Consider the following 19,231-nt stretch of genomic DNA (forward strand, 5'->3'; position numbering starts at 1 on the left):
AGATGAATCGCGCATGCGCAAAGTCACTACATATCCCATCCAGACTTACGGAGAAAATGTTTCTTCACTGTCATGCTAAAATAAACCACAGCATTTAGCCTCTAGTGAAAAAAACATATTTTGGGTGTTTTATACTCACTTTTTGGTCTCTTCCACAACGCTATTCCTCTCTCCTACAACGTTGATTACAATTCCATGCAAACTGGGAAATATGCAAAGTAGACGATGACGTCATTTAGCGACTTCGCGACTTCTAGCGACTTTTAGGACAGCCAATAGCGACTTTCCTTACTGAGGAGTTGGCAACAGTGCTGGTAGTATTTAGTTTGCGCTGGGAGTTACTCGACCATTTTTAACCCGTTAAACTGCAGTGTACCGCCGGCGGTACACTTACTAATTTGCATAGGAATTTAAAGAATGTCCGAAGGCTGCAAACGCGATTATATAAACACTGTACGCCGATGGAAAGCTTAGATTCTCATGAATCCGCCGGTATAAACCACTTTCAGATGTGATTACCACAGCGGGTAATATAAACACATTTGTCCGACAAACAACGAATATCCATCCATCCTTTCTCTGTACACGGCTTCAACGTACACAGCGCGACTCACATTTCCGGGTTTATTATTACACACAGATGAAAATATTCCACAAAAAACGGCCATAATCCTACCTTGGACATCCAGACAACACAAGCCAGTAAACTATTTTGTCCAAAACATATCTAAGTCGGTATATAATCCACGAATCGGTCGTTTTCAAGGAAATACACCTCGCGATGCGCGTCCAATATTCCCTGTATTTCTCGTCATATTTTTTATTTACAAATAGAATATTAGCGATTTTTTGTACTGAAAATGGCTGGAATTGACTGCAGCTGATCGTCTCTGTCCAGTATTTTCGCCTCAGTGCATTTAACCACAACTGTCTTCGTTCCCTCTGAGCACGAGTGCGGTGGAATCCTATAAAACTTTAATTTGCGTTCGCCAGTGTCATTCCTCCTTTGCTGGCATCCAAAAACACAGCAGGACGACATTTTAGAAAAGTTAATAGAGCCTAGTCCTTCAGTCTTTCGCCTTTCGGTCACGGCCACGGATTTCTCTTTTGCCTCCAGCTAAAGCTGTGACGTCATTTGTGACGTGGGTCATTAAAGGGTCTATACATGTAAACACACACACACACACACACACACACACACACACACCTGTAAACATACACATCCACACATTTATTTTACAGAGCAGTGTATCATCAGTATTGCATGTAACACTGAAATGTAGCAGCAGTTTTATCTTCACAGTATCTACGTGTGCTTAGAAGGATTATTTGAGTTCAAAAGTCTGATGGCTTGATGGATGAAACTGTTACAGAACCTGGCTGTTCTTGTTCTGATGCTGCAGAACCTCCTCCCAGAGGGGAGCAGGGAGAACGGTCCATGGTGGGGGTGTGTGGAGCCTTTGATGATGTTGCGGGCTCTGTCGAGACGGCACTTGTGTTCAACATCCTGAATGGATGGAAGAGAGGTCCCGATGATCTTCTCTGCCGTCCTCACCACCCTCTGCAGCAACTTCCTGTCTGAGGCACCGGAGCTGCCAAACCAGATCAAGATGCAGCTGGTCAGCACACTCTCTATGTAGTCCATGAGCCAAGTGGGTAAAATTGGGGTCATCGGTATCACTTTGGGGTGCAAATTCTCATATGCATTTTTGTTAAGGACAATATCCCTAGTAACTATTCCTGTATGATAGACATGCATATATATATATATATATATATATATATATATATATATATATATATATATATATATATATATATACATACATACATACATACACTGCTCAAAAAAATTAAAGGAACACTTTTTAATCTAAGTATTGCATTAAATTAGTGAAACATGTGGGATACTGATCTGGTCAAGTAAGTAACTGAGGGGCTTTTTAGTCAGTTTCAGCTGCTTTGGTGTTCAGAAAATTAACAACAGATGCACTAGAGGGGTAACAATGAGGCAACCCCCAAAACAGGGATGAGTTTACAGGTGAAGGCCACTGACATTTTATTCCTTCCTAATCTTTTCTGACTGTTTTTCACTAGTTTTGCATTTGGCTAGGGTAAGTGTCACTTCTGGTAGCATGAGGCGATACCTGGACCCTACAGAGGTTCCACAGACAGTTCAACTCCTCCAGGATGGCACATCAATGTGTGCCATTGCCAGAAGGTTTGCTGTGTCTCCCAGCACAGTCTCTTGTTATGAAAGTTTTTATTTATTCATACACACATAAACAAACTCCAAAACAAAACAAACATTGACACCAAGAACCGACAGTATTTCCAGTATAGAACCATATATATATACAAAGACCCTCTGTAAATCAACATTTCCCCTCAAACCACCAAAATATGCATTCATCAACACTGTGTCAACAGTTTTTCCATATGCCCTGCCTACAAGAAAATACGTTCCCAGGCCCTCCTAAAATGGTTCTCTTCATTGTTAATTCTAGCCAACATACATTCATAAGATGCAACTTCTGACATCATTTCCATCCATTTTTTAGTATCTGGGGCGGCTGTACTCTTCCATACAATGAGAATTGTTCGAGCAGCTGTAACCATCCCAACTTTTAAGACCCCCCGTTCATATTTAGATATATTTGGCATTTCTGTTTGGTCCCCTAACAAACACAGTCTTGGTGAAACCGGTACCACCACACCAAACCATTTACTCATATGTTCCAGTACTTTCTTCCAAAACGGGTACACTGGCTTACATCCCCAAATCACATGTAAAAATGTCCCTGTTTCGCTTTGACATTTCCAACAGAAATTATTCCCCATCAAGCCCATTCTATATAGTTTCGAAGGTGTGAAGTAAAATCTATGAATTATCTTGTACTTAATAAATTTCCCCTTCACCTCTCTCATGTGTTTCCCTGTATTTGACAAGATATTCAACCATTCCTCCTCACTCAGATCACACCCTAGGTCTTTCTGCCAAATGATCCTCAGGTTTTTACATGTATTTTTTAGTAAACCATTAAATGCCTTATGTAATATGGCTGGTCTGTGTGTTATACTGGGTAGGTCCAAAACTTCCATCAGTGTAGTCTTGTTGTGATTAAATTGACCCTTTATAATACAGTCTCTCATTTGCAGATATTTCCAAAAATTAACTTTATAATCCAGATTACATTTTTGCATAACATCAGCCCATGACATGAACACTCCATCTACATACAGGTCACTCAATTTGCGTATCCCTCTTACAAGCCATTGATTCCAGTAGACAGATTTCCTCCCAATACGTATGGCTGGGTTGTGCCATAGAGAGGCGTAAGGTTGTCTTAAGTGTGAAATACCATATAGCATGACAGGTAGTTTCTTCATGTAAAATAGATTTTTGGTTAAAAATTCCATTAAGCTGCTCTATTTTAGAGGCTCAGTGGAGGCAGGTCATTTTTGACCCTGAGGATGTTCAGGATGTTAAGACAATACAAGGGTTCAATGTGCTGTATGACGACACAATGAGATCCTACTAACAAATCACACAGATGACCTATGTGGTGACAACAGAAGAAATAAATAGCATAAGACCTTTATCTAACCAGCAGAAACTGCAGCACAGCTTCACCTGTTTTTAACATTTGCAGGAGTGTATCAGCTACTACTAGTAAAACCACTTGTCTGTTGGTTGAAAACATAATAATGTTGGTTATGTCTTTGATATCTGACTCAGAGATATTCTTGCTGGGGCTCTTCAGTGTTACACTCTTTATTAAGCAACTTGTAAATGTACATCTGTTTAAATGCATTCAAAACATTTCATGAAGCAGTCATGGAGCTGTAGATGTTTTATTACAACTTTATTTCATGTCCAGATCTCCTCTGCAGCATTGACACACTCTGTTGTGTCCTACTGTCACAATGTCTCAGTATCTCGTTGCCTCCTTTTACTTGAAAGACGGCAGAACTCAAGCTGAGTGGATTCCAGCAGTATGTTCACACCTGAACAGCCATGTTCTCTCAGCAGGACGTGAAAATGTTCCAAACAGCTTCACAATATCTCCAATCACTGCTCTGCTGATGAAGGATGTCATGATAGCAGAAATGTAGCAGTCTGTACCAATACCATATCCATCCAGACATTCAGTTTGGTTCTTCTGCCTGCTCCACCACCACCACAGTCCAGACTCCCTCTGGTCTAATCATCAAGGATTGCTTACATACTTCCTCACAATTGTTGTTGAAGCACAGACTAAAGGTGCTTTAAATCTAAAACATCTACTTTTAACCTATACCAATTCTTCCATGTTGTTTCAACCTTAGTTCTGACATTATGTTTTCCACAGATATTTCCGGATCACGACTTCTCAGCTGTGTGGATTCTCATGTGGGCTTTTAATCGATGACTACGGTTGAAGCTTTTTCCACAGGTTCCACAAGCATATGGCTTCTCACCTGTGTGACATCTCATGTGGTCAGTCAAAGTGCCCCTTTGACCAAAGCTTTTTCCACAGGTTCCACAAGAATATGGCTTTCCCATTTTGTGAACTACCACGTGCCTATAATGTGCTGATGAACCAGAAAATCTTTTTCCACAAGTGTTACAAACATACGGCTTCTCACCTGTGTGACATCTCATGTGGGCAGTCAAATAGGTCCGTTGACTGAAGCTTTTTCCACAGGTTTCACAAGAATACGGCTTCTCACCTGTGTGGGTTCTGTGATGTTTGATTAAAATTGACTTATACCTAAAAGCTTTTCCACAGACCTCGCATGTTGCAGATTTTCTTGCCTTGTCATTACCACACTGTCTCGCTGACGTTGGAGCATTGTCTACATCATTACTGTGACTGCTGTTACTCTGATGTCTTGGTTTCTGCTCGATACATCTAGTTGATCCTGAGTCTACATCCTTGCTTCCTTCCTGATCTGGGCTCTCAGCTACACAAGAGATGTGAAACAGGAGCTGATCACTGTTTGGTTTTGGTTCACCGTGGTCACTTTCCTCATCAGCAGGAGTCACCTCAAAAGTATCAGTCTCCTGTTTCAATCCAATTAACTCTTCCTCCTGACTGGAGCAGAGTTCATCCTGTTCCACTTTCATTTGTGGTAACTCTGGGTTTAATTGGTCCAGACTGGTGCACAATTCTTCCTGTTCCATTTTAATTTGAGAAATCTCTGGGTTTGATTGGTTCTGACTGGTGCAGAGTTCCTCCTGCTGATCTTTAATCCGTAGAGGCTCTGGGTCCTCATGGTCCACCATGGAGTTTCTCTCCTTGTCATGGGGCTGATGGTCAACGACAGTCTTCTCATTCTCACAGACATAAGACTGTGGGAGCTCTGGAGGGACAAAGAGACAAAAGATAATGGTTACTACTGTGATGATGAGAGAACACACATCTGTCACTTTGTCCAGGACTGGCTGTCTCCAACAAAATCAGCACAACAGTTGAATGTTTGATGCAAAAAGAATATGATGGTTTATAATAGAAGTCCAGGAGCCATGACATAGCAGCATGAATGATACAAGCATCTCCAAATGACTGAACATTTCTATGAACACGTTGTTCCACAGTGGATACAGGATCACAAAGATTCTAATGGTAAACACCACTGGGTACTTTTCTACACACCACACAGACAGGTTTGATGGGATCCAGTAAAATCTGTCTGAATAAAGCTGCTGTCCTCTTCAGCCTTCAAACCTGTCAGGACATTTGGATTTTAATGTTATTCTTATTTTACTGCTGGTTACTGTACTGTTGATTTGACTCATCAGTGAAACCCAACATGTTAAAAGTGGAATGCAGTTGAACACATAACTTCTATACTCTCTAACTCTGTACGTGCACTTTCTTTAGATCATGAATGATCTCTATACATGGAATTATGTTTCTGGACTGAAATGATGGAATGACTGAGTCCTCTGTCATTGCAGTTGAACACAACTTCTATACTCTCTAACTCTGTACGTGCGCTTTCTTTAGATCATGAATGATCTCTATACATGGAATTATGTTTCTGGACTGAAATGATGGAATGACTGAGTCCTCTGTCAGAGTTTTATTATTAAACTGTTTGATAACACAATGCAGTTTCTGTCAGTGTGGAGTAGTTCAGATAAACACTTCCAGCACCTCTGAACAGGAAACTTTGGTCTTGCTTCCAGGGTCAATCAACACAACGATCACGATTTTAAAACTCCACAAATATCAACTAACAGACACCATTAGGGCTGCACGATATATCAAAAAAACATTGTTTATTCAATAATGGTAAGTGCGACATCCATATCGCAAAGTTGCGCGATTATTTTATGATTATTTAGATATATAAATCATGCTTTTTGCATGCATAGACGTTTTCTTGTGACCAATTGAGCACGACCTTAAACCCCCCTCCCCCGACTCCAAATACCACTTTTGCTACGAGCACAACAACACAACATGGCAGGACACGAGAAAGACGACTGTAACGAACAACTTGTGCCTAAAAAACAGCACACCTCCAAAATTTGGGAGTACCGTATTTTCACGACCAAAAGGCGCACTGTACCAAAAGGCGCAGTCTCAGTTATGTGTGCCATTACTGTATTTAACACACACATAAGGCGCACCTGATTATATGGCGAGGGTTTTATATACAATCCACGCCCACACCTCCCCCTTTAACGTTCTCATGGTGTCCTCTACTACGTCGGCCTTACAACAACACACACACACAAGCATACAAGTGTGCGTATTTAAAAATAGAGCGGGAGCAAAACTGAGTTTGGTTGTGCTTTATTTAAGTATTGATTACAAAGTACTAACATTTTTTAATCATCAATAGTCGCGGGCATGGTAAAACACACGGATTAAACAAGCACACAAGTGTGCGTATTTAAAAATAGAGCGGGAGCAAAACTGAGTTTGGTATTCACATTTTTTTACCGGTAATCGTCATCAATCAAACCGAACAGCTGCGCTAAACCTCCATCAAACATGCCAGGCTCACTTTCTTCACTGTCAGAGTCACTTTCCGTGCCGTGCGGCGCCTCGGAAATGATGCCGGCTTTTGCGAAAGCTCGAACAACAGTGCCAGCAGACACGTTAGCCCAAGCATTTACAATCCATTGGCAAATTGTGGCGTAACTCGCCCGGCGCTGCCTTCCACTCTTAGTGAAATTGTGGTCTCCATCGGTCATCCATCGCTCCCACGCCGCTCGCAGCCTTACTTTCACACCGATGGCCAGCAGTTGGAGTTCCTTTGTCAGGCCTCCCGGAATGACAGTAAGCTCAGAGTTCATTTGCTTCACTTGTTTTTTCACATCGGCTGTGAGATGGGCACGCATAGAGTCACAGATCAACAGCGATGGTGATGCGTGGAAAAAACCACCTGGTCTACGTCCGCCTTACAACAACACACACAGGACGCACTGCACCATAGGGCGCGCCGCACAATTTGAAGAAAATCTAAGACTTTTATGTGGGCCTTATAGTCGTGAAAATACGGTACTATGGCTTTAGGAGACAGGACGAGTCACAGAAGCAAGAACTTTGCAAGTCATGCCGAAAACCTGTGGCTACGTTGCGAAGAAACACTACAAATCTGCACAGCAACCTCGAACACAACCACAAGGAACTGTATGTCGTTTTCTTAAAATCTAAAACACCACGAGCTACTCCAATGAAGGCAGACAAAGGAAAGGCAAGCACACAGACAACAATTGGTGAAAGTCTTTCTTCTGTTACACCATATGATAAAATTTCCAAGCGCTACCAAGGTTTAACTGCGGCCATTACACATTATATTGTGAAATGCACACTCTCCATTAATGTCGTGTGCAAGGAAGGTTTTTTGGATATGCTGAAAGAATTCCAAGTGTCATCACAGAATTATTTACCAAGTCGCCATTCCACAGATGTATGAGGCATGCTTGGAGTCTGTAAAAGCGGAGCTTAATAATTCAATTCAATTCAATTCAATTCAATTTTATTTATATAGCGTCAATTACAGTCAAATCGTCTCAAGACGCTTTACAGAACCCATATGCCTGACCCCCAGAGCAAGCCCAAAGGCGACAGTGGCAAGGGAAAACACCCTTTTAACAGGGAAGAAACCTCGAGCAGAACCCGGCTCTAGTAATAATGTGGATTTCTTTGCAAGCATCACAGATTTATAGTCCAGTCTTACTGCTGAGTCCTACATCAGTTTTACTGATGTAGGCTGCTTGTGGCGGAGACGGCCCGAATATTCGGATCTGTTCGTCTGGTCTCAGGTCAAAATTTTGCCTTCGTTTTGTCTTCAGTTAAACTGAAGAATTCCCAAACAGCGGAGGTCTTCAGCATCTTGTCTTGTGTTTATGCAACAAAGTGAAGCGTGACATCAGAGTCGGCAGCAACCTGGCTATTCGAGTGGTGTTTACAAACACGAACGGAGGAGCCGGGATGAGCCGAACACGACGGGATGAGCCGAAGTGGGCCGAAGGCGAAGGGAAGAGATGAGCTCCGAATATTTTCGTCTGGAGGGAGGAAGGGGTGATCACATCGACATATGTGTATATGTCATAGACATGCTGATCCAAAGAATGATCCGATCCGAGACTCTTGATCCGAGGACCGATCTGATCCATGAGTTTAGTGATCCGTTGCACCACTAATGTCAATGGCACGAAAACTAAAACAAGAAGAATTCCGGCTCATTGTGCTGCATATGGTTGCACACTACATTGGACGATCAAGACAAGGAAACTTGGGATAACTTTCCACAGGTAAAAATAGTTTTTGGTTCTTTTTTCATAATTAAATCTTGTTGAGAGCTTCCAGTCTGTGAGAGCTAACTAGTTAGCCATGAGCAAAACACTAACACGAGCTAACAGCTGGACAACCAAAAACCAGATGATTAATAGTAGCTGTAGTATAGTTGTACAAGCAGTAGTAGTAATGCTAAAAGTACAAGCAGCAGTAGTAGTATAAGTAGCTGTTAGAGTCATAGAAGTAGTATCGGCATGTGTACTAGTATTACAAGTTTTAGTAGCAGTGACAGTATCAGCAGCAGTAGTTGGTGTATTACCACTACTACGAGTAGTAACAATAATGCATCAAATTTATATAGCGCATTTTGGGACACTCAAAGATGTTTTTCAAGACAGACAGATAAGTAGACAGATAGTAGTCGCATTACTATTAATACCACCAATAGTACCAATAGTAGTTATAAAGCCTAACTCATATATATCCAGATTAGCATCTATGTTCTTCCTCCAAACCCATTTTATGATTGGGATTATAGGCAATTCTTTAGGACTGCTCTCAGATAATTGAAATGTTACTAAATAAGGTTATACTAAATTAAATAACTTTGGTCTCCAGTATATTGGCTAATTCAGTTCTTTGTACTTAATTTATTAGCATGATTTCTTTATAAATATGTTGTTGTGTACGTACTTATTTACTTCTCCATCTACTTTTTTTTAATTCCATGTAGGTTTCCCAAAGACTATGGTTTGAGGAAGAAGTGGGAAACAGCTCTGAGGAGAGAGGGGTTTGCTGCAACTATATAACAGCCTAGAGAGAGAGAGATAAATAAATAATAATTAATATTAATAATTCTGTTGTTTATTGTAATTGTGTTGTTTATTGTAAATGTAAATAAACTCTATCCTGTTCTATTCTAGTTCCTTGTTATATGTAAATAACTGCCTATATATATACATACATATATGTCAGGGTAGAGACTGCGATTTGGTAGAATTGGAGTTTCTACCAGTAGAGATTGCGATTGTAATCTCTACCAGTAGAGATGGAACTTTAAATCTGACCCCTGCCCTGACCTTAACTGACCCTGACCTTTTAATCTAACCCCTGCCCTGACCCTAACCTTAAAAGTCTAACCTTAGCCCTGACAAATCTCTACTGGTAGGATTGGAGTTTCTACTGGTAGAGATTACAATCGCAATCTCTACTGGTAGAAACTCAAATTCTACCAAATCGCAGTCTCTACCATGATATATATATATATATATATATATATATATATATATATATATATATATATATAATTATTATTAATAAATAGATTACATTTGCAAGTAAATGTTTTGATCTCAAAACATTTTCTACATATCTACGTATTTAAATTTATATATGTAATGGCTGAACTGAAAAGATTCCCTGGCCTCTGGACCTAAATAATAAGCTACATTTGTAGGATGCCTTTTTTGTTTTTGTTTATTTCAAATAAAATATTCTCTATCAATAGCACATGTTTTGACGTTGACAATGAAGTAAACCACACGAAAATCTGTTGAGAAATGAGCAGATTCTGATTTATTTTCAATGTACATGTATTGCTTTGAATGGGAACTTTGCGACCAATCACTCTATTGAACAACGATTACAAAATGTTAACTCATATATTTGCCAATAGACTTAAAACAGGTATCACGGACATTATATCAGAAACTCAGTCTGGATTCATTAAGAGACGTTCAATTCACAACAATATACGACTTATTCTTGACTTGACTGACTACAAAGATTTAATTAACGACAACGGTTTTATTTTATTTCTAGATTTCTTTAAAGCTTTTGATATGTTAGAGCACCAGTTCATGTTTAAAACACTAGAAATGCTAGGTTTTGGAAATTACTTTATAGATTTCTTCAAATTGATATATACGGACACTAACAGTACCGTTATACTACCACAGGGCACTTCCCGTAGATTTTCAGTTAATAAGGGAATAAAGCAGGGCTGCCCTATCTCGCCCTTATTATTCATTGCAGCAGCTGAGATGCTATCGATTCTAATGAAAAAATCTGATTTTGACAAATTAAATATTCTCGGGAAGCAACTAACCATCAGTCAATTGGCTGATGATACAGCCATATTCATGAAAAACTCTGATCAACTACCAAAAATCCTTGATTCTATTAATTTTTTCTCTAAAGCTTCTGGTTTAAAATTAAACTTTAGTAAATGTGAATTATTACCTATTCATGACTGCGATCTGTCAGCCATTCATAACATTCCTGTAAAGACAACAATGAAATACTTGGGTGTATATATCACTAAAGATAACGACCAATTATCCAAGCTTAATATATGGAACTGTGTAGAAAAATCTAAAACTCATCTAAATTCATGGTCTCAGAGAGACATCTCTATCATAGGAAGAACTTTTCTCACTAAAATGGAATGCATTTCCAGATTCATTTACCCCGCTTATTCCTTATCCATACCTAAAGATGCTATCAAAGCAATTAATCAAACTATGTTTAACTTCATTTGGAAAGGGAAAACACATTACATTAAAAAAGGTACTATGGTTAAGGAACATGAGGAGGGTGGTGTGAAAACCATAGACTTTGAATGTATTAATGGAACCATCAAAATAAACTGGTTGAGACACTTTCTTAAACAACCCAAACAATTCTGGTTTCACATCCCAAATGAAATTTTCACAAAATTAGGAGGAATCGAGTTCCTACTTAAATGCGATTATGACCTAAATAAGCTCCCAATCAAAATTTCTTCATTTCATCAGCAGACTCTATTATACTGGAGATTAATTTACAAGCACAATTTCAGTCCCCATATGACCCCATTTTGGAACTGTAGATATGTTCTACATAAACAAAAATCTATATTTCAACAAAATTGGTTTGATAAAGGAATCTTGTCTGTGATGCATTTACTGGACTGCTCTGGAAAAATGCTAACTTTTGAAAATTTCAGTACCAAATTTAATATACACACGTGGACAAAATTGTTGGTACCCCTCAGTTAAAGAAGGAAAAACCCACAATTCTCACTGAAATCACTTGAAACTCACAAAAGTAACAATAAATAAAAATTTATTGAAAATTAAATAATCAAAAACAGCCATTACTTTTGAATTGTTGATTAACTTAATTATTTAAAAAAAAACTAATGAAACAGGCCTGGACAAAAATGATGGTACCTCTATAAAAGATTGAAAACTATTTGACCAGAGTGACATGATTAACTCAGGTGTGTCATTTAATTGACATCACAGGTGTTTCCAAACTCATAATCAGTCAGTCTGCCTATTTAAAGGGAGACAAGTAGTCACCCTGCTGTTTGGTGAAAAGGTGTGTACCACACTGAACATGGACAACAGAAAGCGAAGGAGAGAATTGTCCCAGGACATCCGAAAAAAAATTATAGACAAACATCTTAAAGGTAAAGGCTATAAGACCATCTCTAAACAGCTTGAAGTTCCTGTGACAACAGTGGCTCATATTATTCAGAAGTTCAAGACCCACGGGACAGTAGCCAACCTCCCTGGATGTGGCCGCAAGAGGAAAATTGATGACAAATTGAAGAGACGGATCGTTGGAATTGTATCCAAAGAGCCCAGAGCAACCTCCAAAGAAATTAAAGGTGAACTCCAAGGCCAAGGTACATCAGTGTCAGATCGCACCATTCGTCGTTGTTTGAGCCAAAGTGGACTTCATGGGAGACGACCAAGGAGGACACCACTGCTGAAAAAAACTCATAAAAAAGCCAGACTGGAATTTGCAAAAATGCATGTTGACAAGCCACAAAGCTTCTGGGAGAATGTCCTTTGGACAGATGGGACCAAACTGGAGCTTTTTGGTAAGGCACATCAACTCTATGTTCATAGACTCAAAAACCAAGCATACGAAGAAAAGAACACTGTCCCTACGGTGAAACATGGAGGAGGCTCAGTAATGTTTTGGGGCTGCTTTGCTGCATCTGGCACAGGGTGTCTTGAAAGTGTGCAAGGTACGATGAAATCTGAAGACTATCAAGGCATTCTGGAGAGAAATGTGCTGCCTAGTGTCAGAAAGCTTGGTCTCAGTCGCAGGTCACTGGTCTTCCAACAGGACAACGATCCAAAACACACAGCCAAAAACACCCAAGAATGGCTGAGAGAAAAGCGTTGGACTATTCTAAAGTGGCCTTCTATGAGCCCAGATCTGAATCCCATTGAACATATGTGGAAGGAGCTGAAACATGCCATTTGGAGAAGACACCCATCAAACCTGAGACAACTGGAGCTGTTTGCTCATGAGGAGTGGACCAAAATACCTGTTGACAGCTGCAGAACGCTCATTGACAAATACAGAAATCGTTTAATTGCAGTGATTGCCTCAAAAGGTTGTGCAACAAAATATTAAGTTATGGGTACCATCATTTTTGTCCAGCCCTATTTCATTAGTTTGTTTTTTTTTAATAATTATGTTAATCAACAATTCAAAAGTGATGGCTGATTTTGATTATTTAATTTTCAATAAATTTTTATTTATTGTTACTTTTGTGAGTTTCAAGTGATTTCAGTGAGAATTGTGGGTTTTTCCTTCTTTAACTGAGGGGTACCAACAATTTTGTCCACGTGTGTACCTGACAAACGCCAATATAACCAAGTAATTAAAGCAATACCTCAGGCAGTCTTGTTAATGGCATCAGACTTGCATAAAAACAAAATTCAGGCAAATCTCCCATCGCTCATGCTGAATGGTTATAGGCTAAATGATTCCAAAGTAATTCTCCCAAACCCATCATCGAGAAACTCAATTCTACATTTTTTCTCCAAAAACGATGCTCAAATTTTAAGATCTAAATTCTTCAAATTTCCTATTGCCCCCAAAATGAAAGAAAATCATTTCAAAATTATGAATAGAATTTATCCCTCAGCTGATTTTTTAAGCAAACGATTTGGTTTTGAGAATAATAACTGCTCCTTTTGTAATGAGCACACTGAAACTACAGATCACGTATTCTATGAATGTATGTATTCTAAAGCTTTTTGGGATGATGTACATCACTGGTTATATAACTATGTACCAATTCCTGCTTTTGAATGTGAAAATATTTTGTATGGATTTGTAATTAATAACTTTTTGCTAGACATGTTAGGGAATGTCATTGTAATATTAGGGAAATTACACAAATGTAGATTTCTGAAATGTAGACCCATTTTTGGTGTGTTTCATAAAGAGACGTCTCTATTCTTCTCATCACTGAAGCATATGAAAGGGCGGACTGCTGTGAAGCTTTTTGGTATGGTTGAGGATGTCGGATTCATGGACAACCCCTAGCCCAGGGGTCGGCAACCTTTAACACTCAAAGAGCCATTTCGACCCGTTTCCCACAAAAAGAAAACACCGGGAGCCGCAAAATCCTTTTGGCATTTAAAATGAAGACAACACTGCATATATCGCTTTTTTTTATTTTTATTTTTTACCTCTATGCCCTTGTTAATCAGTCGTGATTAATTAATTACAAAGCCTCTAATTAGATTCATTTTTTAAATTGTGTCCTACCACTAATATTTATCTTACCTGGTTAATGTCATTTTTGCTCCTGGACCTCATATGTTACGTAATGTTAGCTGGAAATCAATATTTTGCGAGTGTCTATTTAACTTGTAAAATCTATTTATCTTAAGCTAATAACTTTTCTCCGGTAAGTCGCTGCCCTATTTTCCAAGACGACACTCCTCTGACTCTCTGACCTGCTGCCGTGTTCTTGCGAGTAACGTGTATCACCCTATCACGAGTACTTTTGAATCAAAGACAAGACGTGTCTTTCTTGGAGTGGAGCTTTAATATACAGGCTTGCCATTCTTGAGTACAAAACGATGTGAAACTACAGGCGTTGCTTCTCCATCTCCTCTGCATCAACCTTGCGCTCTCATGCATAGTCATGTCCCAGCCAGAGGAAAACCCCAGCTGCACATCCGGTGGAGTGACGCGTCAAAATAAGAGCGGTAATTTCACAATAAAACTATATTAAAATGCATTGAAACACGCCTGAAAGGCAGAGCAATTTATTTTCCAAAGTTACAGGGAGCCACAACAGAGGGCTGAAAGAGCCGCATGCGGCTCCAGAGCCGCGGGTTGCCGACCCCTGCCCTAGCCCATTGAACATTCATGCAGACAGACTCCTTTTATTTTGTTACTTTTTTTAAAACTCTTTTTTCTTTCTATCTTGTACGTCTTTTTTGTTACTCTTCGTACCTCTTGTACGACTGTTGATGCTGCTTTGTTTCAATAAAAAGAGAGAGAAAAAAACTATGGTGTGTTCCCCCACATTGCGGTCTCAGTCTGCTGTGTCCGGTGTTCAAGATTAACTGGTGATCCGATCAACTGGTGATTTTCAGTTAGCGAGACAGACGTTACACCGGCAATACATAGAATGATGTCTCTATGTAAAACTTTGCGTGGAATGATTATTTTTTTTGGAATGCATACATCCATTTATCTACATGTTTGCAGTCGGCTTGAATGTTTAAGGGAAAGATCATTTTTAAGCTTCGATTTCTATTTTCTTCACCTATGGGTGACTGTGTTGATGCCTGTTCAAAACACACAGACGTCAATAAACTGTTCCGAAATGCTCTTGTTGTCAGCTTTAACATTGGCTCCAAAAATCGTTATTGTTCTTTTTTGACTCACGGCTGTTCAGTCTACCAATAAAATACGCGGTTTTATGAGGACTTCCACCTAACGGAGTGGAAATATCGCTTCGCTGCGGCAGAGTGTGACGATCTACACCAGATTAACTGGTGACAGTCTGAGGCTTCAGTCCGACGGTCAGACAGAAACAACACGAGAAATACTGTTACTGTTTTCAAAGATTACTGCAATTAAGCTGGTGGATCTGCGTTGTTTTACTTTTATACACCTTTTAAGTAAAACAACGAAATTATATAAACCATCTGACCCACATTTTAACCAACAATTTCTCATTCCTGCCTTCAGAAGCTGCTGTTTCAAACAAGCCACACAATCTCAAAATTCAACACATGCAAACAATAAAATGAGAAATAGTAAAAACAGACCAAATAAGATTATCTCACTGCATTGTTTGACAGTAAGTTTCATCTGCAGAATCTCTCTCAGTCCAAAAAAAAAGACTAAAAACCACTTCTTCACCGAATACCTTTGTACTTCACTTGCTGAAAAAAAAAAAGTAACAATCCTATTACCTTCTGCACTGCCTGCAGACACCAAGGTCCTATTTAAACATTTTAACTTTTTTAATGGCATTTATCCAGGCTGTTTTCTCCTGACTAGATCCTTGCTTGTGTTGTATGTATTCTCAGATGTCACTTTGGATAAAAGCATCTGCTAAATGAAACTGTACAACTGTAGAAATATACAAAGCAGAAGTCCAGACATTAGAAAAATACAAACAAAATTAACAATTGTATCCCACATAAAAGCAAAACGTATCTCTCACTGGTACATATTCTTATGTAGCTACATGTATGGAACCCTACAGAGGTAAATACTTATCACAACAAAATTTGACACTATCAAAAAAATTCAAATGATTTCATTAGACAGGTGCTCAAGTAGCACTTGCACACAGTTAACCAATTTGCTCAAACTGGGCACACAGGTGGGCACAGGCACACCTGTGTGGCCAAATTTGGCTACACAGGTGGGCACACAGGTGGAGAGATTTGGGGAGTACATCTCTCTCTCGGTATAAGGTTGGTTAACCCATTACAACCTTGTGGGTTTAGTGAGGAGAAAGTTTAGACAAGGCAGGGATTTCATCAAGCGAGTTATAGTAGTTGTAGAGTGGCTGATAGTGTGATTGCAGTTTGATTGTGACAGAGTGAGTGGCTGTTTGAAAGTGAGAGTGTCTGAGGTAAGGTGTGTTGAGAGTCTGGTGTTATTGTCTTTTTGTGATTGTAACTGTTTTGTATGTCTGTTCTGTAATTTGTCTGTCTGTGTATCTGTTAAGCGTTTGTGGCATCTATAGGTAAGTGTGAAGGTAGTTTTATAGTTAAGTGTGAAGGTAGATAAGTTAGTAGATAGGTAAGCGTAGGATTTAGGTTAGTTTACGTTAGTTAGGTGTTAGTGTAGCCAGTGGTAAGAAAGGGCAACACAGGAAAATCTCTCTTAAAAAAATGGACCCCAAAATGGCACAAGAGGTCCTTGACCTGAAAATTAACAACCGTTACCCTGAAGTTATCACTGCAAAACAAATACGTGATCAGAAGAAGAGCTGAAACCTTCATGGTAAAGGGTAAGGTGTATAATAGGGATTTGTAGTTTGTCAACACACTTTCTAAACTCTATAATTTCATGTTAAATGTGCTTCACATTGACACACTAGATGGTGAACTGTACTACATATGTAGGCGGAAAAAAACTCAGCCTGATCACCTGGCAAAAGTTGTTTGCTCTGCCAAAGAGGCAGATGACATCGTTTATGAATTTCATGAAAGCCATTTTGGAGGTCACTGTGGCTGGGAGAAAACACACAGCGCTATAATCAGCCGCTGTTACTGGCCTGGCATGGAGAGTGACATTAAGAAGTGGGTACGTTGATATCTTCATAATGACTTTTAAAATGCACATGTAAGTTCATTGTTAGTGTATATTTGTATCTAGATAGAATGCCAATCTAAGGTTTAAATACTAACTAATGCTCTGCAGGTGTAAGCACTTATTTTACTTCTCTGTCTTGGTGATTCTCAAAATTGTACTTTTAATTTTCAACATTTCTCATAATTTTGTGCTCTTTGTGTGACATTTTGGTCGTTATACATCATTTGTGTAATACTTTGGCCATTTTATGTCTTTATGAGTTAATTTTTTTTTATCTTATTTTGCTTATTTTATGTCCTTTAGTGGTAGTTTAGCGTCTCATTTTGGCTAAACTACCACTAAAGAATATAAAACAACCAGAATGAGACGCTAAACTACCACTAAAGGATATAAAACAGCCAACATGTGATGCTGAACTACCACTAAAGGATATTTTACCACACGGTTTGAACTTATTAAAAGACGTGCGCACCGTGTCCTGGTCTCCTGTCAGCTGCTATAACGGGTTTTGACAGTAAACAGTGATCACAGCTGCACTAGTTTCATCCGCGGTTACGTAGTTTTCTTTCTTGTTGCCTGACAGCGCATGACTCCTACGATGAGAACGCGACTTATTTCCAGATATTTTGTCAGGACCAAAATGAATAAAACAGCAGAAATCTCATTTTAGAAGCGAAGTTGTTCCATTGTTTATTTCCTGGTTAGTCGGTAAGGGGTCCTGAAAAGCCACGCCTACGAAACATCTGTCTCAGAAACGCCAGAATCACCAGTTGATCGGATCACCAGTTAATCTAGAACACCGGTTGCCGTGGTAAGATGACCAGTTTAAGCTCCGCTAGCAAAATGCTAATTAAGTTTAACCTCCGTGCTGAATAAATTGTTTTATATTTTTAGCATTATCTAGAGGTTACCACGTGTACGACTGTGAGAGTAATATCAGTGTGTTTTACCAGCTCCTGCAAATAAGCGGCGGATTTGATGCCAATAGAGAGGATGCTCCCAGTTCGATTATCTACACAATGAAAGAGAGAGTACACAACCGCTACATATGCTATAAGTGGAATTCTTCACCATCAAAACACATACACACCTATGGGTTGTAAGGGGATGTGTGGTTTCCAGATGACATCCAGCAGTCTGCGCTGACGATCGATCTCTTCCTGGTACTGGACGATGGTTTTTTCAAACTCTGTGAATATTTCTCCAGCAGCAGCAATAAGTCTGTCGCTGATCAACTCTCTCAGATACTCAACTGAATACATCGTTACTTTAACACTCTGATATTTCTCATTCATACTATAATACAGCCGTTTAATAGCTCAGTCCACACAGCAGTGAAGCTAACTCTGCTCGTGCTTCTTTGTTTACATCCGCTGGGTGTCACACTGTGAAGTTCAAGCAGAAACACTGAGTTACTTTCTTCTTCCTCATTGAATTAGGCGGACTAGACGCATCACTGGCGTATTGCTGCCATCTACTGGATGTTACTCATAGTCCTTAGAGAATTCTCAATATTTTCTTATGCAGTCCTGTGGTCATGAGAAAGTATAGAAGTTTCTTCATATTTGTCCGCTCCTCCATGTTAAGTAGAAATCAAAGATTAAAAACAGTTCGTCCAGCTGCTCCTAGTCTCTAATGTTTCTTCTGTTGGCATGAGTAGAGCTTACACTTAAGAAGAACATTTCTCACAGTTTCTAGTTCACCACACTCACAGTTCCTATCTCTGTGCTTCCCAATCAAAGCCAGACTGCAGTGTCTGAGTCTTAGCCAGGTTAGAACAATTGAGTCTGTTCTTGCACCACCTTCTTACTTTTCCCATTTTACCTTGAATAGCAAAATCATTCCCCCTCTGCTTTTGTTTCCTAAACCCTCTGCCATATTTCTTTGATTAGTTTGTTAATGAC

The 19,231-nt window shown here is 39.3% G+C and overlaps 1 protein-coding gene across 1 annotated transcript; it reads right to left on the minus strand.

Moving 5' to 3' along the window:
* Positions 1–2,246: 2,246 nt before the first annotated feature.
* LOC127534727 (zinc finger protein 135-like) lies at positions 2,247–18,731 on the minus strand. Its single transcript, XM_051950711.1, has 2 exons — positions 18,418–18,731; positions 2,247–5,346 (listed from the first exon to the last, which is right to left on the minus strand). The coding sequence occupies exons 1-2, from the start codon at positions 18,620–18,622 to the stop codon at positions 4,364–4,366; spliced, it is 1,188 nt and encodes a 395-aa protein (XP_051806671.1). The 5' UTR covers positions 18,623–18,731; the 3' UTR covers positions 2,247–4,363.
* Between the last annotated feature and the right edge of the window lie 500 nt (positions 18,732–19,231).

Source organism: Acanthochromis polyacanthus, chromosome 7, assembly GCF_021347895.1.
Source record: "Acanthochromis polyacanthus isolate Apoly-LR-REF ecotype Palm Island chromosome 7, KAUST_Apoly_ChrSc, whole genome shotgun sequence".
NCBI lineage: Eukaryota > Metazoa > Chordata > Actinopteri > Pomacentridae > Acanthochromis > Acanthochromis polyacanthus.